The 25,150-nt window shown below is 43.4% G+C and overlaps 2 protein-coding genes across 3 annotated transcripts; one reads left to right on the top strand and one right to left on the bottom strand.

Annotated features, from left to right (window-relative positions):
• Positions 1-21,040, bottom strand: LOC308162997 (kinesin-like protein KIF25; the record flags this gene model as incomplete). The annotated part of the gene is made up of 15 exons (XM_080537164.1): positions 1-152; positions 262-417; positions 1,661-1,909; positions 4,623-4,777; positions 6,800-6,976; positions 9,697-9,840; positions 10,046-10,120; positions 10,242-10,309; positions 10,509-10,548; positions 10,696-10,778; positions 11,078-11,181; positions 18,019-18,160; positions 18,568-18,690; positions 20,653-20,718; positions 20,972-21,040. 15 exons carry the CDS (start codon positions 21,038-21,040, stop codon positions 1-3), a joined length of 1,803 nt encoding a protein of 600 aa, XP_080393290.1.
• Positions 21,041-21,594: 554 nt separating this feature from the next.
• On the top strand, positions 21,595-23,397 carry LOC308158819 (coiled-coil domain-containing protein 167-like). Of its 2 annotated transcripts, none has more exons than XM_080532523.1 (4): positions 21,595-21,712; positions 21,931-22,025; positions 22,284-22,336; positions 22,707-23,397. In XM_080532523.1, the coding sequence occupies exons 1-4, from the start codon at positions 21,662-21,664 to the stop codon at positions 22,808-22,810; spliced, it is 303 nt and encodes a 100-aa protein (XP_080388649.1). In that variant the 5' UTR covers positions 21,595-21,661; the 3' UTR covers positions 22,811-23,397. The 2 variants fall into 2 exon arrangements, with proteins under 2 accessions (XP_080388649.1, XP_080388648.1); XM_080532522.1 differs by having other exon boundaries at positions 22,284-22,348.
• Positions 23,398-25,150: the final 1,753 nt, after the last annotated feature.

Raw genomic sequence — 25,150 nt, 5'->3', positions numbered from 1 at the left:
TCACTTCAGTTTGAGGGTGGTGTTCTTCCTACGAGGGGTGTCTCTCTGGACCTGGCGGGCCCGTGTGCCGAAGCCCAGACACTGTAGTGACTCAGTCACAAACCTCTGGGTAGGGGAGACGCACAGCATCACCAGCAGCTTCGCATCGCCACCTAGTGGCAGAAGGCAGAAGGAGGCCAGGAGAATGATTGGCCGTTTCTGAAGCCAGTGGGTGTGAGTGAGAATTGTGCGTGCGTGCGTGCGTGCGTTTGTGCATCTTACCGATAGCGTCCTGCAGTAGGTGAGTGAGCTTGCTGTTTCTGTAGGGCACGTGGGGTCTCTGTTCTGCCAGGGCTCCCAGTACGTCAGAGAGGGCAGACAGGCTGCGGTTAATACAGGAGCTCTCCCACAGGGCGGCGCCAGTCACCCCAGACATCCCTACACACAAACACACAAACACACTAGTGGCGCTTCTCCATTGACCAGACCGGGACGGTACATTTGTATCTTACCCGTACTGTATTTTCAGAAACGCTTCTCCATTATACACAACAGACTTGCCTCCCAGAATGCATTTCCCACCGGCCGGCAGCGGGGATTTTAAGTCCTCCTTTTTAAGCCATTGGCTAAAAGCTGTAATTTTGGCTCTACAAGTGTTAACATGTCATTTTATGAAGCTTTAAAACATTTTCAGGCGAGAAAGTAACCATATATATTCCCAAAATGTGTCCAGTTTATCAAAATAACCAGTATACAGTATATACCTGATCTGACGTTTTCCCCCCACTTCTGTTTACTATCTACATTAACTTGCTCATACTTCACTGCAGGGTTCGACAGAAACATTGTAACATAATGGCTAAACAAGTTGTAAAATGAGCCAATAGCTTTAGCTAGCTAAAGTAACTAGCTTACTATATTGTGGTCTTATCAGTTGGTAAAAGAACAGGAGCCCCATTTATAAAAAAGTAAGGGGGATGATTTTGACTGTTTTTATTTTAGGGGGGATGCCATCCCCCCTCATCCCTGCTCAACTTGAGTGCTGATGACAGGCAAATGCTTATACTGTAATAATATAATGGTCTTATTCTTATCAGGTGACATTGAAAACATGGCTGCTCACTCCCTTTGCGAACTCGGCTGATAACAACATCGTTAATTTTATTACGAGCCCCCCAAAAAAATCTGAATTAAAAGTCAGAAAAATTTAATTTCAGAATAAAAGTCAGAATAAAAGTAATTTATTTTCTTTTTTTCTGAAAAGTCAAAAAAAAAAAAAAAAACGAATGAAAGTCCAAAAAACAAAGTTTCAGAATAAAAGTCCGAAAAATACAATTTGGCCTAGTTTACATTTACATTTTACATTTTTGGCATTTAGCAGACGCCTTATTCCAAAGCGACTTACAATCAATACATTTGAATACTAAGCATGTGAATCAGCAGTCCACTATTCGTTGCAGGAAGAGTACTCTAGCTCGGGCCCGGGGCCACTGATAGAAGGAAAAACCTTCTCCCTATTATCGCCTTCTACTAAAACTTTTTATTATTTTTATTTTTTATTATTTTTTAGGTTGCATTGTGCTGGTAAAATTGGGCTTGGGTTGGTGGACAGAATTTGTAAATATGTATTATAATATATCATACACATACACGCGCACACACACATGTATCTCATTCTTACCAACACACTCGCTGCCCGCAAGATCCACCAGCTGTAGTTTGGTCCTGAAGGCCGCCTGGGCGATGCTGAGTCTGGGGGAGGGGCAAGGGGAGTGGCCAGGGGAGTGGCCGGGCGAGGAGGAGGAGCTAAGGGGACGCTCGTCCGTTGACTGGCGGGCGGAGGGGGGGTTGGCACGGCGACAGCGGGGACTCCACCACTCCTTCTGGGACGTGCGCTGCATGTCCTTCTTCGCACTCTGTAATCTGCGGGCTGAACAACACCACAGAAACAGTCACTAGGTGTGTGTGTGTGTGTGTGTGTGTGTGTGTGTGTGTGTGTGTGTGTGTTATATGCATGCACGCATGTGTACATGAATAAGTGTGTGTGTGTGTGTGTGTGTGTGTGTGTGTGTGTATTATGTGCATGCACGCATGTGTACATTAATAAGTGTGTGTGGGTGTGTGTGTGTGTGTGTGTGTGTGTGTGTGTGTATGTGTGTGTGTCTGTGTCTGTATGTGTGTCTGGAATTTGTTTTTCTCCGACTCCAAACCAACATCCATCCACCTCTCAGTTTGTTGACGGTAGATTTGCGCTCTATGCTGGAAACAATATGTACTGTTTCTAAATAAAGATTATTACCTCTTTATTCCAGAGAGAGGCGATCACGGGTTGTCGGAAAAACGGCTGTTATCGCTAGTAGCCTGAGTTACAGAGAAGTTACGGTTTGGCAAGATATGTGCAGCCTAGAAAGCAAATTGTCGAAAACAATATCGCTGATGGAGTACAACATTGAAATGCTATTTGGTGGAGAAAAAAAAGATGAAAAGATTAGGTCCCGCTATATTGCTCAGGCTGCACTACAGCGTCTATTCACAGGCGCGATCCCACTACTGAGCGGCACGGGGGCTTTGGCCTGCTCCGTTTCCGGCCTGGGCCGGTGCACCCCTCCTTAGACGACCTGGTGGTCCCGGGCTCCCCCAGGAGCACCATATCGATACCGAACTTAGTGCGGACACCCGATCGGCATAGTGCACTGCAGCTCAGAACTCCTGAGCTCAAACGATCCGCCAACCTCAGCCTCCCAGCAGCTTGGATTACAGGCGCACGCCACTGCACCCGGCGAGAGAAGGAGAGACTTTCAGGGCTTTTGAGTTTCAAAATCGTGACGTCACCACGTGCATTCCTAGTGGACTGTGTCCTCCAGTGGACACAGGCGGAATTGCAATTGTTACATTGCTGGTTGTGCCAGTTTAAGGTGGTCAATATGTCAGTCAACAACAGACTCTAAAGAAAATAGAACATGTTGTATTAAATGTAATACATTACATTTGTTGATGAGGGTGATAATGGACACTGGGGTCTGGTGGGCAGTTGAGGCAAGGAAGGTAAGGGCAAACCAGTTGTTACATTGTTGGTTGCCTCTGCATGTGTAACAAATATTCTTCATAAAGTGCAGGCAGAAATGCAATCGTTCCGCCAGTGGGGGGAAAACATCTTAAACATAGGCAGTGTTTCAACAGTAATAACAGATATGTGTAGAACTATGTAATAGTGTGCCAGTGTACGGTGGTCAATATGTCAGACAACAATAGACTCTAAAGAAATTAGAAGAAATTCCCCACCAGACCCCAGTGTCCATTATCACCATTGGTAATGAATTACATTTATTGATGATGGTGATAACGGACACTGGGTGGGTGATTCTGGATATGGACTAGGTTGAAGTGTTGGTTGGAGTTTTTAATTTAAATTGTGATTTCATGTTCTTAAAATTGGAAACCCTAACCCTAAACCACCAGACGATGGGTGTCTTCTCTGGTGATGCCTGGCCAGGCCTGTACTGCAGGTCTTTTTTGTCTAAAATCTTCATCAGGAAATGAAATACATTCAAATTGTCCAGTCAAGACCTTTCCACTTTTTGGCAAAAAAAAAAAGTATTTTGTATGTGTGTCTCTGTATGTATGGGTGTATGTATTATGTATGTGTGTCTCTGTATGTATGTGTAGGTATGTGTGTATGTATTGTAGTGACCCCCACAAAGTACTGGGTGTATTGGCAACATAACCGTCCACAGCTGACCAGCATTCCCTAATCAACCAGTGGCCAGGGAAGCAAACTACAGACTCGTCAACCGAATGTGCCACACCTGTGCCTCCTCCTTGGGAGTCACAGATAAGCAGGAGAGGAGACAGCACACAGAAAGAGGGGTGAACAGAACCAGATGCGTCATGAGGGTGAGGGCCGGTTTCCGACACAGCAATTCCATAGTAAAATATTTTAACTTGTGTTTGTCTGTTGCCAGGCCGGCCTGGGCCTAGGCCTTGGAGAGAAGGGGGAAAGAGCCCCCCCCAGCCCATAGAGTGGAAGCGCCTGTGATCCGTACCCACGGAGCCGCCCCTGGTCATGGACCCACCCCACACGCCTCCAAGGCCCAGAGGCCTTGTGACTTATATTCCCTGGACCCTTAAAGGGCCAGGCAGAGACCTGAGTTGGATTTTTATTTCCCTGTATTGCTTATTCTTTAGTAAATGTGCCGTCAAGGCTAAACTGCTCCCTGTCGTCAGTGTCTGTTCCTACCTTGTGCTCATCATACCCGGTCCTACGTGGTGGTCACCACAGTATTATGTGTGTGTGTATGTATGTATGTATGTGTGTGTATTATGTATGTGTGTCTCTGTATGTATGTGTGTATGTGTGTCTCTGTATGTATGTGTGTATGTATGTGTATGTATTATGTATGTGTGTCTCTGTATGTATGGGTGTATGTATTATGCATGTGTGTATAGGTATGTATTATGTATGTGTCTCTGTATGTGTGTATGTGTGTCTGTGTAGGTATGTGTGTATGTATTATGCAAGTGTGTATGTATGTGTGTCTCTGTTGTGTGTGTGTGTCTATGTATGTGTGTGTGTCTCTGTATATACGTATTCTGTGTGTGTGTGTCTCTGTATGTGTGTGTGTGTGTGTGTGTCTCAGTCTCACCCAGGGCCAGTGCGTCAGGGCTCTTGGAGGAGATGGTGAGGGTGACTACAAGGTGGGAGCGTGAGGAGTCTCTGTGGATCAGCGTGGGGCAGCGAGCCCTCAGCCTCACCACGGAGCTGACCAGCTGCATCACCTCTGCCGACCCCTTCACCTGCCTGGGAGAGGAGCAGCAGCACTGGCAAATGAGCCAACAGTAATACCTTACAATAAATCACACAAAGGGCTATTCTTTTTTTAGTTTTTTGCAAAAACGGATGTAGGTCCAAACACACTGAGCAGGTCTGTTTCTCTTGGTTTCTCTCTCTCTTGGTTTCTCTCTCTCTCTCTCTTTCTCTCTGTTTATCTCTAGAGATATACTATAACTCTGTAGACAGAATATCAATGCACACACACACACACACATGTGCACGCGCATGCACACACTCACACACACACACACACACACACACACACACACCCATACACACACACACACACACCAGTGGTGTGCCGTCAGGGCCAGCAAGGCCTTCTCTGCTGGCCTAAACATCATCAGAATATACATTTTATTTAATATATTTTTTACACAAATATGTATTAATGATTCCCCATAGTCTATTCTCTTCATTTCATAGCTTTCCTCTTGGTTGCGCTGCTTCCAGTCTCCAATTGAGATTTTGAGGGCTGGCCTTTATGTTAGAGCTTTTATCCAATCAAAATGTGTTGCTAGGGGGCTCCCAAATCTGCCCGCCTTCACAACAGACGGTGCCGCGAATTCGACCTGTAACTTTACGTTGGAACGAGAAAACCTGTGGCGTTCCTAGTAAACCTACGTAGATGCGAGCAAAATCAACAACGGCGCCTGCTGGAAGGCTCAATCTGATGTCAGCACCCAGCACGTCTTTTGATTGGATACGCACTATTGAGATGCGTAGCAAGGTAATTTGCGTATCTTTATACCGTCTGCAATCAGCTACAATGGCGGAAGGGGGAGAAGAGGCAGATGTGGTGGCAGATCTTAAAACAACGCCATTTTCTAGAAGAACTTTCCAGGAAAAGATAGACATTATCAGAGAACGGCCAACCCCGACTCTTGCGAGCCTTTCTCAGCGGGGAAAAGGGTTTGTCCGGCACTTTCAGATCGCTAACTACGAGCGGTACCCCTGGCTCACAGGCTCCGAAAGGCACTGCAAATTGTACTGCTGGCAATGCCTGCTATTTGCAACAGATCGATCGGGTGTTTGGAGCCACACTGGTTTTGCAAACTTGAGTTGTCTAACCAAGGGAGCAACGAGACACCAAAGCACGGCTGGGCACTTACAAGCAACGGTGCTTTTGAACACCTTTGGGGACACTCGAGTGGATTTACAGCTCAACAGACTGTACAACAGAGTAATTGAAGTATTCCTGAGGAAAGAAAGGAGGATGGATTTTGTTTTCAAATGAAGTTGTTTTGGTGAGTACAAAGCATTTTATTTTTTATTTTATTTGTATATATTTTTGTCATTTTATTTCGTTATTTCATTTTATTTTCGTTTCAATATTAACGAATTAATATATAGGTAATTAAAAATCATTTTATTTTCGTTTCAATATTAACGAATTAATATATAGGTAATTAAAATGACAAATATAGGCTTATAAAATAAATGTTTGATGCGTCTGTTGCAGGTTGCAAGAGATGTGGAGATTACGTGGGTGGCGCACGTGAATCAGCTGTGCAGTAAAAGTACTCAAGGAGACTTGTTGAATTGTTTTGTCACGTTTCTTGACGATAAAAGTGCCTTTTATTTAAAAGTTTTGACAGTATCCAAGCGAAGCGATCTTAAAGATCACACTCTTCATTGTAAATGCGGATTTATTGATTAAAAATGCTTCGGAAATATTAATATAACTCTGTTGTACTTGTCTGATTATGTTAAGGTGATGCAACGCCCGGTTATACTGTGTTTCTGTCTAGTTTCTAGAGCCATGGCGTCATAATGATGGTATTAAGAGGTAGAATAATTCAGGTAGGACTGTGTCGGACATCACTGAAGGCCTAGGTGTGAAATGCACCGCCCGCCACTGACACACACACACACACACACACACACTCATGTGCACGTGCAATGCACACACTCTCACACAACTCTCTCTCTCTCACACTCACACTCACACACACACACTCACACACACACACACATACAGGTACTCACATGTATGTCAGGTATGGCACCTCGCTGATCCCGGTGCTGGTGGTGATGACCTCTCTCTTGGCTCCCAGGGCGGCCCCCTCATCTCCTTTAGCCAGCAGGTCAAACAGCTCGTTGTTGTACACCTCCACCACCGACACCTCCACCGTGTGGCTCTCAGCAGGCTTCTCTGATATCAGCCTGTGTCACACGCACACACACACACACACACACACACACACACACACACACACACACATTAAACACCATCATACACACACAGAACTAAGGGAAAAAGGGGAAAGGGAAAATTCTATACTATATGTATATACTGTATATATGAGAGAGAGGGGTGGGGGGGGGGGGCTCTATATATGACTGCCTTTATCATTTGTTTTTTAGGATCATCTGTCAAGACCCAGCTGCTGTTCTTCACCTCCTCCTTCCCTACCAGCTGTCCTTCATATGATCCACCTGACCTAGCTCATCCCCACAGGTGGGACATGAAACCAGGGGCCTCATTCATAGAACGTGCTTAGATCAAATTTTGATCTTACCCGTGTCGTACGTAGAAAACCACGTCAACGTAGTGATTTATACAATTTCAACGTGAGTCAATTTGGTCGTGGAAACGATCGTAGCTCGAGTATTCAACTTGCTTACGCACATTACCTACTGGCAGTGGTGTGCCGTCAGGGTCAGCAAGGCCTTCTCTGCTGGCCTAAACATCATCAGAATATACATTTTATTTTAATATATTTTTTCCACAAATATGTATTAATGATTCCCCATAGTCTATTCTCTTCATTTCATAGCTTTCCTCTTGGTTGCGCTGCTTCCAGTCTCCGATTGAGATTTGGAGGGCTGGCCTTTATGTTAGAGCTTTTATCCAATCAAAATGTGTTGCCAGGGGGCTCCAAAATCTGCCCGCCTGCACAATAAATCGTGCCGTGAATACGACCTGTAACTTAACGTTGAACGAGAAAACCTGTGGCGTTCCTAGTGGAAACCTACGTAGATTTCGAGTTGGTGAGCAATAGCAACAACGGCGCCTGCTGTAAGGCTCAATGATGTCAGCACCCAGCACGTCTTTTGATTGGATACGCACTATTGATACGCACTATTGATATTCACTATTGAGATGCGTAACTATGCCGGTAGATGTGGGATTTTTGAACACCTTTCGGGACACCCGAGTGGATTTACAGCTCAACGAACAAGTGTCACCCTTTCGTTGACTGATCGATAATACTGATCGATTGTGTCCTGTTTTGGGGTAAACAATAACTTTCATTTAGGGGACACGATGAAAGCGCCGAGTCCACAAACAGAGGAAACTACGTTGAGCTTCTTTCTTTTCTTGCTGAAAACAACCCAGATTTACATTACCACCTGTCCACAAACAAAGTGTTTACTGGGACGTCAGGCAAAATACAAAACGACCTGATTTTTGCTATTGCTGAAGTGATGGGAGAAGAGATCAAAATGGAGATTAAAAAGGCACCCTTTGTCGCTATTATGGTGGACGAGACGACAGACGTGGGTAATGTAGCGATCTTAAAGATGTTAGTTTAACACTCTTCATTGTAAATGCGGATTTATTGATTAAAAATGCTTCGGAAATATTAATATAACTCTGTTGTACTTGTCTGACTATGTTAAGGTGATGCAACGCCTGGTTATACTGTGTTTCTGTCTAGTTTCTAGAGCCATGGCGTCATAACGATGGTATTAAGAGGTAGAATAATTCAGGTAGGAATGTGTCGGACATCACTGAAGGCCTAGGTGTGAAATGCACCGCCCGCCACTGCCTACTGGTTATGCGGAGTTATTACAGGCATGTGAGCCGCACTGGAAAAACGTTGCCTACTGTAATTCATGCAAGTGGCTCGTAATAAAATTAACGATGTTGTTATCAGCCGAGAAAATGAGTTTAATTCAAGATTGAAAGGGAACTAATGTTTATGATTGTATTTCAGTCTTTCTTTATATCCCTCCGGAGCTGTCTATCTCTCTTCAACATGCCTATATATACGCGCTCCAGAACGGACCTTGCCCGGCCACGCGCTAAATGATACTGGATTTCGAGTTGAGTCGGGATGAGGGGGAATGGCACCCCCCCCTGAAATAAAAACAGTCCAAATCATCCCCCGTCTAAAACTGCCATCCCCCCTTTCCATCCCTTATGTCATTTTATCAATGAACGTGGTATTACTGCCCTCTCCCGCTTCCAGACGCACGCCTACCCTATAATATAGTATTAACGCCCTGTGATAGCGGCTCAAATAGCGGCTGAATGAAGCCAAGTGCTATAATATAATATAATACAGACAGTACATAATATATAATAATTATATTATTATATATTATATATTATGTATATTATGTACTGTCTGTATTATATTATATTATAGCACTTGGCTTCATTCAGCCGCTATAATTGAGCCGCTATCACAGGGCGTTAATACAAACCTCATTCACCTGCGTTCATTTCCAAGTATGTTTGGTATTTATAGAAGGAAGCACGTACGCAACTTTAAATCATCTCAGCTCGTTTTATAAATAATGCTTACGACGGTTTAGAAAAATGTGCTTACGTCAAAGTCAAAGATGACGTTCAAGTACTTTTTTATGAATGAGGCCCCAGGCCATAGTTGTGTAAGGGGTCATATGGTGTGTGTGTGTGTGTGTGTGTGTGTGTGTGTGTGTGTGTGTGTGTGTGTGTGTGTGTGTGTGTCTCTCTCTCTCTCTCTCTCTCTCTCTCTCTCTCTCTCTCTCTCTCTCTCTCTCTCTCTCTCTCTTAAGTGTCTTAGGTGTGGAAGAGGTGGGGAAGTGAGGTTGATTACAATTGTGTCTTACTGTCTCACTCTCTTTGTCTCACTCTCTCTCTCTCTGTCTTTCTTTCTCTCTCACACACACACCTGAAGATCTCAGTGGCAGCTTTGGTGATGACCCCCTGCTGGGCCTCTCTCTGGGGTCCTGAGGGGTCCTCAGGCTGGGAGCCTAGCATGGTGTGTGTCTTCCCACTGCCTGTCTGACCATAAGCCATGATACACACGTTGTACCTGCCAGAACAAACATCAATATATGATGATATATTCAATATTTACACATGTGGAGCATATTCTATCATCAGCCCACTATTAAAATGACCTGGAATAGTATCATGGTGATGTGTTTTGTGTCAAAAAGAGAGAGAGAGAGAGGGGAAAAAAGGAGAGAAATAAATATATTTGTGAAATGAATATGAAGATATTTGAGATCACTTGCCCATCCAGCAGAGACGTGAGGAGAGGCTTCACTTCCTCAAACACGGCATCCTGGGAGTCCTCCGGACCATGCACCCTGCCAATCACAATCACCATGGCAACAACAGATTGTAGGTCTGACATTTCAATATAACCCTGAAACGATTCAGTGCTCACAGCACACAGTGTCATTCTTATCACGTTGTGAGTAATATTACCTCTCAAACTCAAACATCTTGTTCAGCCCTAGGTTCCCCGTTCTGGAACAGTTCACTAGAACCGAGTCCTGTAAAACAGGCAGAACAGAAAGGCGGGAAACAGTTGGATCAAGTTCAAACTTGACTAGTTCCACACAATCACAAACCAAACAATAATAACAACAACAATAATAATAATAATGATGATAATAATAATAATAATAATAGTTATTATTATTATTATTATCATTATTATTATTATTATTAGATGAAACCACTTGGACTCACATCACTGACAGCTTGGACCACTTCCTCTGAGGTGGCGGACCTGAACAGGAAACACGTCACAAATGACTGAGTTAAATAACATCAATCAACGGTTCAGAGACAAAATGTGCCACTAACACACGGAAATGTATTCAGTCAAAACTAAATGATCCCAAACTCTAAAACTCATAAACAGAGGAGGTCTTACCCAAATGCTGACAGGGACCCCTGTCTCTCAAAGGGAAGGACCGGACGCACCCTGCAGTGCACCCTGATATTACCCCTGAGCTCCTGGAGAGAGACAGAGAGAGAGAGAGAGAAAGAGACAGACGGTAAGACACAAGTGTAATCAACCTCACTTTCACCACCTCTTCCACACCTAAGACACTTAACCCCATTGAGATACAGTCAACTGCAGTGGAGGCTGGTGGAGGTAGAAATCGGAGGAAGGGCTCATTGTAAATGCCATTCATTCCATTACAATGAGCCTGTCTACCCCCGCCAGCTTACACTGATTACAGCAGTAAAATAGCAGTGGGCCTGTCTCCCTAAACACAGATGGATAATATCAGACACAACGTCATTCTTACCACCAAGGTGTTATGAAGCATCTTCCTCCTCAGCCTCTCAGTCTTGCACCGCTCCTTCTCCTCCTGTAGGGAGCGCTCTAGCGCCTCCATCTGAGCCTGCAATCCTGAGGAAACACCATAGAGAGAGTACAGACATAGTTAATTAAAATATAGCAGTAACACTGCAGTCTTATCATTGGGGAAATGGTTGTTCGAAGCAATGGATTGTGACTTCATAGACATTCTGTTATTTGTCTAACAATAGTAGTACTCTTGGAAACCCAGAGAGTTTTTTTGCTTTGATCCAAGTATCCATGGTAGTCATGACATGTGAAATACTGGCCCAGGTGTCCATTCGTCTTCAGGTAAGACCTTTTGACCTTGGCCTAAGCTCTTAATCCTAGCACACACACACACACACACACACACACACACACACACACACACACACACACACACACACACACACACACATACACACATACACATAAACACACACACACACACGTCAACTCACACACACACAAACACAAACATACATCAACACACACACACACACACACACACACACATAGACGTCAACTCACACACACACACACAAACATAAACACACACACATACACACACACAAACACACGCACACACACACACACGCACACACACACACACACACACACACACACACACACACACACACACACACACACACACACACACACACCATTTATGTCATTTTATCAATGAATGTGGTATTACTGCTATTTCAAGGTCTGAGGGGGCACGCACACATGCAATGACATTTTTACCAAGTTACTGACACTAAAGTCACTGACGCTGAGGGGATGCTAAAATTGTCCAAAATCCACCACCTCCCCTGATTTTCTTTTACAACTTGAGTACTGAGTTGCGTGTATGTGCGTGTGTCCGTCCATATCTGTCTGTTGGGGGGGGGGGGTTCTTCTTTTAGTTCTACACTCCAAAAGAGTTTGGATTTGAAATCAAACAATTACTATGAGACACCCAGAGTAGCCTATAGCCTATAAATTATATTAATTTATAAATTACATTATGTAGGCTATATGAATAACTGAAAGAATGTAGTCCAGCCCCTGCGGAGGACAGCTGATCGGACCGGCCTGTTCTTGGACGAGTAGCTGGTCGTGGATGGTGACACGGTGGCTGGTCGGGAGGGGGTGGAGGAGGTGACGTTGAAGGAACAAAAAAGCTAGAATAACAGGAGAATTATAGTTCGTATAGCCTGTTGTGTATAAGGGAGGCTATTGTGTTTTTACAGACCTGAAACACGTTTTGTATTCGTATGTAGGCTACATAGGTCTACATTACTCTGATAGGTTCAAATTAAGACCCCCCCCCCCCCCCCCCCACCTCACTTTTCTACGAAATTGATATATAAATGATATTTATACTGGACATGTTTTGTTTTTTTCAAACCTGGGTTATAGAAACGCTATTCATTATTTCTGAAAAAAACTATTCCAGTTAAAAATGTAGCCGGTCCGCTTCAGATCCCCACTAATGTGTTGCTCCTTCTTATAATAAAGCCTCGGCTACCGCGCTTTGGAAACGATGACGTCAGAAGCGGACACTTCATCGCCTTTCCCTGCAGCAGACATTCTCGCCGGGCGCGGTGGCGCGTGCCTGTAATCCAAGTCACTGGGAGGCTGAGGTTGGCGGATCGAATGAGCTGAGGAGCTCTGGGCTGTAGCGGCCCATGTCGAACGGGTGTCCACACTAAGTTCGGTATCGATATGGTGCTCCTGGGGGAGCCCGGGACTACCAGGTCGTCTAAGGAGGGGTGCACCGGCCCAGGTCGGAGACGAAGCAGGTCAAAGCCCCCATGCCGTCCAGTAGTGGGATAGCGCCTGTGAGTGGACGCTGCAGTGCAGCCTTGACAATAGATCGGAACCCAATCTTTTCTATTCTCAATGTTTTTCCCATACATTATATATCATGTATGTTTGATTTTACATGTTCATATTTATAATAAAAAATGACATTGTTTCTCCACAGTTACTGACCAGTCTGTGTTTGTGTTGTTTCTGTAGAGTAAATGTGTGTGCCAGTGGCGTACCGCAAAATCCCGAGGCCCCCCCGCAAGGTGGCGGCGCGGGCCCTTTCGCAACGGAGTAAAAATAAAATAAATGTTAAAAAAGCGTTTTTTAGAGGCCGATGCGTTATTGACGTTGCGAAATTTCACAAACCAAACAATGGTTTGGTACATTCTAAATGCTTGACTTAGCAAAAGGTACAAACAAGTGAGAGCAATAGCCTATAACTAAAACCAAATGGTAGACTACATCAGTAGAATGTATTATAAGTAGAAATGTACAAGCTTTATTTCTTTTAACAAAGTGTGGTGTGCACAGCAGCGCGATATCTGTAAACATACAATCTGTAGACTCTCCGCTAAGGGTTGCCAGATGGGATTGAGAATTTCCAACCTAACCAATCTAAAAACTTCTAAATCCACCAAAAACCAGCCCATCTGGCAACCCTGTCTCCGCTGCATCAGAGTCTACTTGTTGCGCAAAATTGGCCAGGGTTAGTCAAATCCTTTGTTGGACATCTCGTTTCTTAAGTCCTGGTATATTGTGGCATTTCTTTACTGTTTGCCATCTGGTCTAGGAATACCCAGGGAGACGCAGACAGCAGAAGTAGAATAGAATAGTAGAATAGAAAAAGAAACAGCTATAACCATGCTGAATGATGTACCTGTATGATGCACTGACAGTCTGTGACTGTGAACCTGGCCGGACCCTGCCCTTCTGCCTGAGTTTGAGTAGGATGCTGCCCAAATAAATGTTATTGTTTAGTGCTGTACGCTTTCGTGGTATTATATTGTGTGAATTATCATCTGTAGGCCTATGTTGTTTTTCTTTCACTCGACTAACCGCCGAGATAATACTTGAGACATGTACTTCCGTAAACATATTTTTTTATTTGATTTTTTTACAATATCGGACCGACAGTCCCACATATAGCGGCTATAATGTCCGAATAGAGAATCTACCACCACCTAAAGAATGCTTATTGTACTTGTATCCATGTTGAGAGTGAATGACACAGGGACAGACAATCAGGCAGCAAGGTGCACCGAAGCCGGGTCAGCCTGCACCATGCCAGCTGCAGTAACACTGGCCTCCACAGTGGTGCTGCTAGCAACAGGTGCATCAACAACGTTTGTCCCTGACCCAGTGCTAATCGCATCCCTACCCGCGTCTCAGAAGCTGCATTGGGGAAAAGAAAATATGACATTTTTTGAAGTTTCGCTGAATTTTGTTCCTTTTTATAGGAAAGTTCCTGTTTTTGCGCAACGCTGAGGTATTTTCGCTTGCTCATTTTCCTTGTGTCTCGCTGCCTACGTGTGACGTCAAAGTCATGTTGCTATTGGATACGGCTAACTATGTATATCTTTTTAAATATAGGCCTATATATAAAAATTAAGGTTGACACAATGAAGGGCCACTTATTTTCTTTTTTTAATATTTTCTAAAATTAAAAACAAACCCCAAAAAAAACGTTTGGATACAATGTTAGGGGGCCCCCTAGTGGCTGGGGCCCCCCCGCGGTGCGTCGCTTGCGGGCCCGTCCGCTACGCCACTGGTATAAGCATGTGCCTGGTTAGTTGTCATGATCAAACGTTACAAATGCAACTTACCGAGAAGCCACCCTTCTCTGCCCTCCCGCTTCCAGACGAACGCCTACCCTATATTATAGCACTTGACTTAATTCAGCCGCTATAATTGAGCCGCTATCACAGGCGTTAATACAAACCTCATTCACCTGCGTTCATTTGACCTGCGTTGGTATTTATAGAAGGAAGCACGTACGCAACTTTAAACCATCTCAGCCCGTTTTATAAATAATGCTTACTTCCGTTTAGAAAAATGTGACAACTGCCAATTAAAAGGGCTACCTGTAGGCAAAATCATTTTTCTGTTTTTTACATGTGCTTAAACTACAGATTGTAAGCTTTCAAATGATGCATCATACATTGAAATCGGAAACAAATTGAAGACGACATGAGTATTTGAAAGTTGCTACACCTGAAATCACTAAGCACAGAAAATCCCCATCAAAGATAATGAATCCCCATCAAACAACAAGAAACGAAGTCATTGTGTTATAGATTACACTTATTTAATGAACGTAAAACTGTTCGGAAAAATAACGAGTGGGTACTTCACATCTTCGAGTTGAATGTTAGCTAAAAAAACGAAAATCTGAAAGAAAAAAAAAGAAAACTTTCAAGACGAATTTCACGTCTTTCTAATTTCCGAGAGGTGTCTGTTTACATCAAATTGTGACACAAATGTGCTTACGTGAAAGTCAAAGATGACGTACTTTTTAATATATATATATCAGTGGCGGCTGGCCGATAGAGGGCGCTGGGGCGCCGCCCCCACCTTCACTTCCTAGTTGCGATTTGTAAAAGTTTTTTTAAAAATAAACATTGTTTATTCACAAAATGCGGCTGATATTCTGTCGGCGCCTATCAGCATTCATTAAAAATCCTCCAATACAATAAACATTTTTATCTGTGTGTGTGTAAAATTCACTGTTAAAATACATAGGGGGAGGAGTCGGGACGCCGGTCTATCGCAGGCCAAATACTTTTCGCTTACACGTGAGCTGTAGCAGCGCTCCAATTGTCTGTCTCCTATTTCTCGGCCGGGGCGCAAAAAATTGCGTCCTGAATATCTGGTTGTTAAGTCTGACGTCAAACGTGACGTTTTGCAATTTCCGGCTCCAAACCGGCTCAAAACAATGTGGTGGTCTGTAAACTGTGCAGAAATGAAATGGCCTATCACAGCAGTACATCTGCAATGAACGAGCACCTCAAGCGAAAGCATCCTGGAGCTCTTTGTGAAGACAGCCGCAAGATAGCACCGTAAGTCAGCGTTGTATTTCTGTTCACTTTTCCGGCCGTGTATGAGTGAAAAATGGATAGCTACTAGCTAATGTTACACAAGCAATGTAGCTCACCACAGTTTGTATGTCTTGTCTTCTGGTGTTAGTAACGTAAGCTATGTAGCTGGCTAGCTACGGTAGCCTCTTGTCATTGTGGTGCTCGCACCTACTGTACGTTATCTAGCTCGTAGCTCGCATGCTACGTTAGCATCAATTTAGCTAATCATAACATAGCAGTTATGATTAGTTACTATGAGAGTTATGAGAGTAACGTTAGCTAGCTATGTAGCTACTAGCTAGCTTTGTGTTGTGGTGATGGACAGACTTCTAAATGGCCATGTTGGCATTCAAGTTGGCTAAAAATAGCAGTGAGGTGGAAATTAAGGGGCCTACACAGGATAAGATTGTTTTTTATTTTTTTTATCGAACAGAACTTTCTTATTCTGCTAGAATTGGGCTTCATTGGTAATACCATAATGGCATATTTACAGTACATGGACAGTGGATTGAAGCATTTGAAATGTCTGTTTTGTATAGTATAGTTGGACATGTTTTTTTTTCCAGGTGAGAGAGTAATGTCAAAATGACATTATCTGACTGCATTGCCCACAGCAATCCAAAATTCAATTATAATTATGTTATAAATTGATATGGATCAATTGATATGGATCAATTTATACCTCTTATTAGATTATAAATACTCTGGTTGTTATGTTTGCCTTTTGGTTGACAGCAAAAGGGAGAGAGGAGGATAGAGAGGGAGAGAAGGAGAGAGAGCAGGATGGTGTCGGCACACCAGAGAGAGAGAGAGAGCAAGAACCAGGTGAGAAAGTGGACAGGTAGTCAAGACCACATAAGTAAGTAGCCTAATGGCCCATAGGGAAGGAGCCTATCTCCTGTTTCCGTAGCGTGAGGCGGCTTAATGTACAAGTTAGTACACCCCCTGGACATGACGCTGGTATGTCGCAGGGTCTTACCCCCTGGGGGGGGGGGGGTCCATGCCACGGTCCATGCCACCCCCCCAAGGCAGCAAACCTAGGGGAAACACTGTTATTCTCATGCTAAAATCGACTGTAAATCCAGATTTTAAAGTTGATATTCTTCCCCGTGGAGCATGCCCCCATAACCTGTGTCCCACCCAAAAAATTTAGCACCAGCCGCCACTGATATACAGTATATATATTTTTAATACATTTTCTTATTTTCTTTTTTGTATAACTTTATTTATTTTTATTTCCCCTTTATGCATAACAAAACCTATAGTCAATGAAGGTCAGTTCTCATCCCATCAATCAAAAAATAACCTGTTGTTAAATGCATAAAGTATCCTCATAGACAGGATGTAGTCCTGCAGGGTCCCGTACGGCCAAGTGGTCCAGGGCATTTCCCCACTGGGACAGGAGTAGACAGCCTAACCATGTGACCCGGGATAAGTTCTCCCTATTGCGTCCCACGGAGTGCTCGTCACCATGGCGACCAGGTGACGCAGCAGACAGGACACACGACCTTGTCAACCACCAAGTCTTATTAGAAAGCGAGTGCCGAGAGCGGGGGGAGGGAGAGGAGGGGAGGGGTTAATGAATAAGGGGAGGGGAGGAGTTAACGGAAGGGAGGATTATCCCCAAGGCAACAGGACTAAGCTACGGCCAAGGCACGATAAGATACTTGAATGAGAGAGAAAAAGAAAGAGAGAGAGAATGAGGGAGAATGAGAGAGAGGGGGGGGGGGGGGTGAGAAAGTAAAAAAAAAGAAACTGAGATATAGAGAGATGGAGAAGCTGGAGAGGACAGTAACAAGAAAGAGGGAAACAATTATAAAGAGGGATGAAGAGAGAGAAAGAAAATACCAACAGATAATGGGTGAAGGGTGGGATTCAAATGAAGTAAGCGTAGGTAGGTAGACAATCCACATGTGTGCAAATTGGATTGGCAAAATCACTATCCTAAATAGACTTGAACTCCAACTGGTCCCCATAACATTAAAGCAAACACTTCTTGATTGAGTGAGTGATGATGTCATGATATACTCACTATGCAGGTCATCGCCACGGTGACCCTGGATCATGGCGGTGGCCTGGCCTAACATCTCCTGTAGCTGCTTGCCCTGGTCCTCCAGCTCAGTGGCAAAGCCTGCATACACCGCAAACACCTCTCTCAGGCCCTGCCTCAAAACCTAGAATAACACAGGAATAAAACCATGTGAGAGAGAAGGGGAGAGCTTGTGTGTGTGTGTGTATGTCTGTGTGTGTGTGTGTGTGTGTATGTGTGTCTGTATGTGTGTGCGTGCGTGCGTGCGTGCGTGTGTGTGTGTATGTGTGTCTGTATGTGTGTGTGCGTGCGTGCGTGCGTGTGTGTGTGTGTATGTGTGTCTGTATGTGTGTTTGTCTGTCCCTGTGCATACCTGCGTGTGTGAATTGTGATTTCTAATACAGCCTTATATTGTGTATGATAATAATGTGAGAGAGAGAGAGATTTCATGGGTGTGTTGAGGTGATGAGTTCAAGGGCTGGCACCAACACCAGTAAAAAAGTGGTCATTCCTGCCCTTAACCAAGGTCTAAAGATGAGTGGCTACACACACCTGTACTTCAGACAGGACTTTGGCCAGGGCAGACAGGGTGCTTTTTTGCACAATTCTCTGGTGCTGCCGACGATTCTTGGCTTCGGTCTCCTCCTCATGGTCTCTGCGAAGTTTTCCCAGACACTAGAGAGAGAGGGGACAGAAACAGGCATCAATAAACTGCAATACACTGCATGGCAATACACTGAACAACACACTGATATACACTCAACTAACACTTTATTAGGAACACCATACTAATGCTGGATAGGGCCTCCATTTGCAAAAAAAAAACAGCCTCAAAAACAGCCTCAAAACAGCCTCAATTCTTTGTGGCATTGATTCCACAAGATGTTGGAAACATTCCATTGAGATTCTGGTCCATGATGACATGATTGCAGGGGCACTTTCAAGCTGTGAACCTCTCGTTCTACCATACATCCCAAAGGTGTTCTATTGGATTCAGATCCAGTAACTGGGAAGGCCACTGAAGAACACTGTCATGTTCATGAAACAACATGAAACAACTTTTGCTTTGTGACATTATCATGCTGAAAGTAGCCATTAGAAGATGGGTACATGGCAGGCACGTGCCGTGAGCTTTTAGATTGGGTAAGCATAAGATATAGAAATACACGTAATTACACATACAAGCTATCAGTGAACGCAGTTTCAAGGAAATGCAATTTTGATGCCCTAGAACCCGCTAATAAACTGTAGTGTCACTGTGTGATCAGATTACCAAAAACAAAAAAAACAGTTGCCAGTTTCGACTATATCAGGGGTGCTCATTGTTCAATCTTTTTTGAACCAAGATCTTTTCAAGTAGCCAGCCTGCTGAAATCTACAAGTCCAGTTTCAACATCGCAAACGCACACATGCACAACACAGACACACACCGTTTCCATCCTCCATAGTAAACTCACAACACACTTTCTTTTCACACTTTGTTACACAGGCACTTGACATCACATCACAAACCCTCCCCCTCTATCTCTCTCCAAACACAATGGTGTTGTATAATAAATCATATAAACCGCTCATACCAGGCTTGCTGTATCCCCTAGCGACTCTCCCTTTCTGGGTGTGAAGATCGGTGAGCGGTGGCTTCGGCTGGCCTTTAGCCAGTAGTTCTGTTTTTCCAGTCCAGTCCAGTCTACGAAATCCCTTTAGGTCGCTGACAGTAATGTCCGTATTCACAAAATCAAGCAAGTTATCCTTATTGATTATTATTATTTAGATCGTTTGAGCTAGCTGGCATAAGCTATTCTGCCGGGCGAGAGGTGAAATGTTAAGTGAACTTGAAAGTGATAAGAGCCAATCAGTAGCTCTTATCGGAATTAAAGACCTACTGATTGGCTGTAAGCATGCTTACCCTGGCCACATTAAACAGCGGGCTGAGGCACCGGAAAAAAAAATAAAAGACATTTTCACGCATTCGAATGTACGCGAGGGAAAGCAGAGAGAGAAGTGCTTATAATGCAACGCAATGCAGAGTAGGAAGTGCTTACTCCTGCAGGTGGCGCTAAAAATGCTACGTCAGAATGAATGACTCCTGCTGCCCTGGGACCTAAAATACGACTCTTTTAATGAAAACAAACAAACGGCTACATGCACTTTTATTTTAATATTTTCACGGTCCTTTTTTATTTTTTCGTTGGGTAAGCACTGCTTACTCTGCTTATATGGACGGCACGTCCTTGGTACATGGTGGCCATGAAGGGATACCCATGGTCAGCAACAATACTCAAATAGGCTGTGGCACTCAAGCGGCCCAAAGTGTGCCAAGAAAACATTCCTCACACCATTACATCACTTGAATGAATGAGAAGGTGTACACTGTTCCTAATAAAGTGTTCAGTGAGTGTATGATACAGGTCCAACTTGGGCGTATCTCCTGAACTGAACTGTTGCATTTCACCTAGTTCTTAGAGGCTATAAGTAAATCGCGTAGGTAGATGCCGTCTGCAAGCACCTTATCCTGCAGACAGTAAGCGCATCCATCTTTGACCCTGTAGGTAAATTGACCAGTGGGGTGCAATGGCCCGTGGCCAAACGGACATGCCTACCTTCATATCAGCGGAGGAAACAGGTGACCACACTCACCTTTGCGAGTCGCAGATGAAGAATTGCATTTTCAGTCTCCAACTCCAGAATGCGTTCTTCTTTACTCTGGAAACGTTCGTGACAGATGAATTAACGCTTAATTAGTGTAATATTTTGCATACAGGATATTGTAATGATATAATTATATTGAATGTCAAAATAACAACAAAAAGACAACATATAATAGGCCTACTTATAAATACTTTTACGGCACAATAAATAGGCTATAGCCATAGCTAACAATATGACATTTGTTTGGCTTTATGCGAACACCTGTCAAACCTGTGCAGCTTATCAGAAGCAAAAAATAACCACATACCCGCAGTTTGTGTTCCAGAAGATGTACTTGGTGCGCAAATATTTGGTCTCGGTTTATGAAGTGTGGCATTCTAATATATTTGGGAAAACAATGCAAAAGTACAGTAAAGACTACCCCTATGCGTCCGAAGCTGACAATCTGCGTCCTCGCAGGTCAGATAATGCGATTACGCACAGGAGTGCCCAAGATGTCCATCTGTGCGTACTTCTTTGGCGTCGGTTGTCCTGAGAAACGCGCATTCTGATTGGTGCCATGTGCTTTTGACTGGCATGTTTCATAAGAGAACTCTGTGCCACTGTATCTGAAAATCATTGCAGGGGATATCCCTGTAGGATACTCGCATGTGAAAATGAAGTCTGAATATATGCGGATTAATCGGTTATCTAAAAACTGTTTAATTAATCTTCTGTTTTGTGCATTCAAACTCAGTCACAAGAACCATCACTGAATTTAATGTAGGCTTATTGACAGTTCAAACGCACCGTTGTCCAATCCAGGATGAAAATGTATTCATCCTAAAACACAGACTGTAAATCAAAATGATCCCGTGAATACTCCCCGCAGATAGGGGGCGATATGTTCCGATATGTTCCGATATTTGAGTTTCCTCGTGTGCAAGAAGAAGTAACCCACTGCGGACAGTTTACACACTTGAAACCTGCTTTGTGTACTTGGTGCTTAAGAGCCAACATGACTAAATGTAAGGATAGAAAGAGAGAGAAATTCAGCGTCGCTAGCGAGGTAAGACACTTCTCGACTGTAACTTGTTAACTGTGGCTCATCCATGAGATCCTGAGATGACGAGACGACAGCAGCTCCATTAAATACACATGTCTTCTGCTGTCCTACACTGATGTGTTCTACCTGCAAGTTGCCACGTAGCCAACCACATGTCAGGTGCTGTTCAGTGGCACAGATTCCAAACTAATAAGTATATATCGTAAATGTTTTCTGCACAGATCGATCGTGTTGAGGAGCGACGGTCGCGCTGTCAGGACAATATCGAGAGGGCTGAGTTCAGAAAGCGGCGGGAGGAACTGTCAGATCAGGACAGGTGAGGAGGAGGATGATGATGATGATGATGATGATGATGATGATGAACTGTCAGATCAGGACAAGTGATGATGATGATGAAGGTGATGATGATTAACTGTCAGATCAGGACAAGTGATGATGATGATGAACTGTCAGATCAGGACAGGTGATGATGATGATGATGATGAAGATCTCGTTTATGATTATGATTATTACAATGGTGGGGATGATGATGCCAGTGATGGCTAAATCATCTGCCTATTTATCTACTCAACAGAGAAGCGCTGGAGGATGAAATGGCGATTATGAATGAGCGGCTGCAAAAGTTTGGTATGGAAAAGTGTAAAAAAACCTTCATGATCACATTTCTCCAGCTATTGCTTACAACATGTAGACCCACTTGTCCTGTGGTATTCGAGGTATGAAACTAAGAATTGCATAGAGTTAATTCGGGTTAATCTGGGACATTGGGTAATGTAGGGACACCTAAGATCCAGTGTGTTTATTTCCTGTTCTAACAAAATTTAGTCAACAGGACTTTTACTATACGTAGGTTTAGCATGGAAGTCATGTGGCTGAAATCAAAGAAAGACTTTGTTACGACAGGAAATAAACACACTGGATCTTAGGTGTCCCATTGCCCAATGTCCCAGATTACCCGAATTCACCCTGAGTGACTGTCTTTGAATATTTCTCTTAGACAAAGAGCTTGATGCGTTGAGAGGGGAGAACCGGAGGAACATGATGATGTCTGTGGCTCTACTGGCCGTCAGCGCGCTCTTCTACTACTCCTTCGTCTACTAGACTTTGCTGCCTGCTGAAGAACACTCTTCATCATGGCACACTCTTCATCGTACCAAAGACCGCTTTGGGCAGCTACGGACTACATTTCCCATGAGCCACATGCTCCAACCACATCGTTATAGTTGTCATAGTAGACAGCTCCGGCTGTCAAGCTGTGATTGACTCTAAAAGCTCTGACAGGAATGTGTGTCTCCTGATTGTTTGAGGGACTAGAAACGTGATGAGTCATTCATTTCTAAGTTATCCATATCCACGTGGGCATAACCTTTCTCTAACTTATGCTTACTACCAGAGGTAATGACAAAGCACAATTCTGCACAATGTTTATGTGAATCAAGGACTCGATCAAGTATGAGGTCAAAAGTTGTCTTCCACCCAGGCTACGGACATCCTATGCTGCCTTGCACTGTGACTCACTATGTCTCTTTCTCCTTCCTTTGTGCCACGGGTACGAAAACATCTGCGTCATTCACTCGTTATAGTGTTCCTACATAGTGTCCTATAGTGTTCCTACATAGTGTCCTATAGTGTTCCTACATAGTGTCCTATAGTGTTCCTACATAGTGTCCTATAGTGTTCCTACATAGTGTCCTATAGTGTTCCTACTTCTGTGAATGCTTTTGTTGTCATTGTTCCCAAAGTCCACTGAAAAACATAAAAACCTTACGTTTTGGACTGATACGTTTAGGCCTAGTTCTCTGACAGGGCCTTTTGGCTGCGTACTGTGTACAGTACTGTTCATCAGTACAATACAGTATATGCCTGGTTTCCACCAATGAAACCGCGCTGTGAGATGTGTTCATGTTTAAATCCACATCCTCAAATCATCCACGTTTTGTGTGCCAAAATGAATGTTCCTTTTTAATTTTGTTTAATTTTGCAGTCATTGCATAATGTAATTTAATGCTTTTAAACACTTTACATTTAAAGTATCTATTACTAGGGATGTCCCTATCCGATATTGATATCGGATATCTGTGCGATCGGACGGGAAAAAAAATAGGCACCGATCTGCGCTCCCGATCTGGACAGTAGTAGTGCATGAGAGTTGGCTAGTAGCTACCTGTGTGTAATGAGTCTGACAATGTCATGATGCCAGCTGGTGAAGTAATTTTTTTGGTTGTTTACATAGTCTGAAACAACAGATGGTAAGCTTTCAATCGATGCGTCATACATTGAAATCGGAAAAAAATTGAAGACAACACGAGTATTTGAATGTTGGTGCATCTCAAGAATGGGAATGCGACAGAATGGGAGAAAAGTGACTGATCAAACCGCAACAACAAACGCTGCTAACAGCTAGCGGTTAACAGTGGTAGTCACTACAAACGTCTAACTGCGTTTTTATAACATCACAACATGCTGACAGAACATGGTCATGCTAAAAACACATAACTACGCATAGTATTGATTGTAAGTCGCTTTGGAATAAGGCGTCTGCTAAATGCCAAAAATGTAAATGTAAAATGTAATTAGATGAACACAGTCCTTGCTTTTGAGCACGTCCTAAAACGAAAGTATGTTTACAAGTCATCACTTACCGGTAGCCAAACGAGAACAGTGAATCCAATCCACAGATTATAAGTATTTAGTGATCGTTAAACTGTTGTATATTATATCGAGTGGGTACATTAAAACGTAGTTGCCTGTTATGAAAAAACCCGAAAACCAGATATTGTTGACACCCCTTCGATTCTGCGACTGGTTTCTGGTCTCACCAGCGGGCGTCACTAGGCTACACTTTAAAAAAAAGGGTCCTACAATTGATTTGCCATTTGTAAGAGAAGATAAATAGAATAAAAACCTGAAGGCAAACTAGAAATCAGACAGTAACTCTTTTTTTTCGACAATGCTGAATGCTGCTGTTTAAATTGTTTTAACTTTAAACCAGTTGGTCACTGAGTACTGCAGAGTACTGTTTTTGTTGCTTGAATAAAGGCTGGCAGTCTTTAATAGCCAACTGTTGTTGTGGACTATATACTGGGGAAGTATTTGTTATTATTCAGGAGTAAAACAATAAATACAAATATCCGATTGATATCGGTATTGCAGCAGATACCTGAAGCCCAGGTATCTAGTGAAAAAATGGGATCAGGACATCCCTATCCTATTACTCATGCTGTGCTTCTTGTGTTTATTGTATATGTATAAAGAAAATAACATGCTTTGTGCATGTTTTTTTGTAGTTAGTTGGAAGCAGAGGAAACGTTGAATAATAATGTTTTTAAATGTGTGGGTTTCCTTGAATTTATCTGTAGAAAATCAGGGACCACAACTTCACTACATTATCTGTCAGTGATTGTGGCAAAGGAAGGAAGAAGAATTTTGGAATTGTTTCTG

Source organism: Nansenia antarctica (genome assembly GCF_963989245.1).
Source record: "Nansenia antarctica genome assembly, chromosome: 1".
NCBI classification, from domain to species: Eukaryota; Metazoa; Chordata; class Actinopteri; order Argentiniformes; family Microstomatidae; genus Nansenia; species Nansenia antarctica.
This window is presented reverse-complemented; position numbering and strand designations above follow the sequence as displayed.

What these genes read in the sequence shown, in the direction of transcription:
- LOC308158819 (XM_080532522.1), top strand. Translation starts at nt 21,662, where the DNA reads ATGACTAAATGTAAGGATAGAAAGAGAGAGAAATTCAGCGTCGCTAGC. An exon ending in AATTCAGCGTCGCTAGCGAG is followed by an intron (nt 21,713 to 21,930) that starts GTAAGACACTTC and finishes TTTTCTGCACAG; the next exon opens with ATCGATCGTGTTGAGGAGCG. An exon ending in GAACTGTCAGATCAGGACAG is followed by an intron (nt 22,026 to 22,283) that starts GTGAGGAGGAGG and finishes TCTACTCAACAG; the next exon opens with AGAAGCGCTGGAGGATGAAA.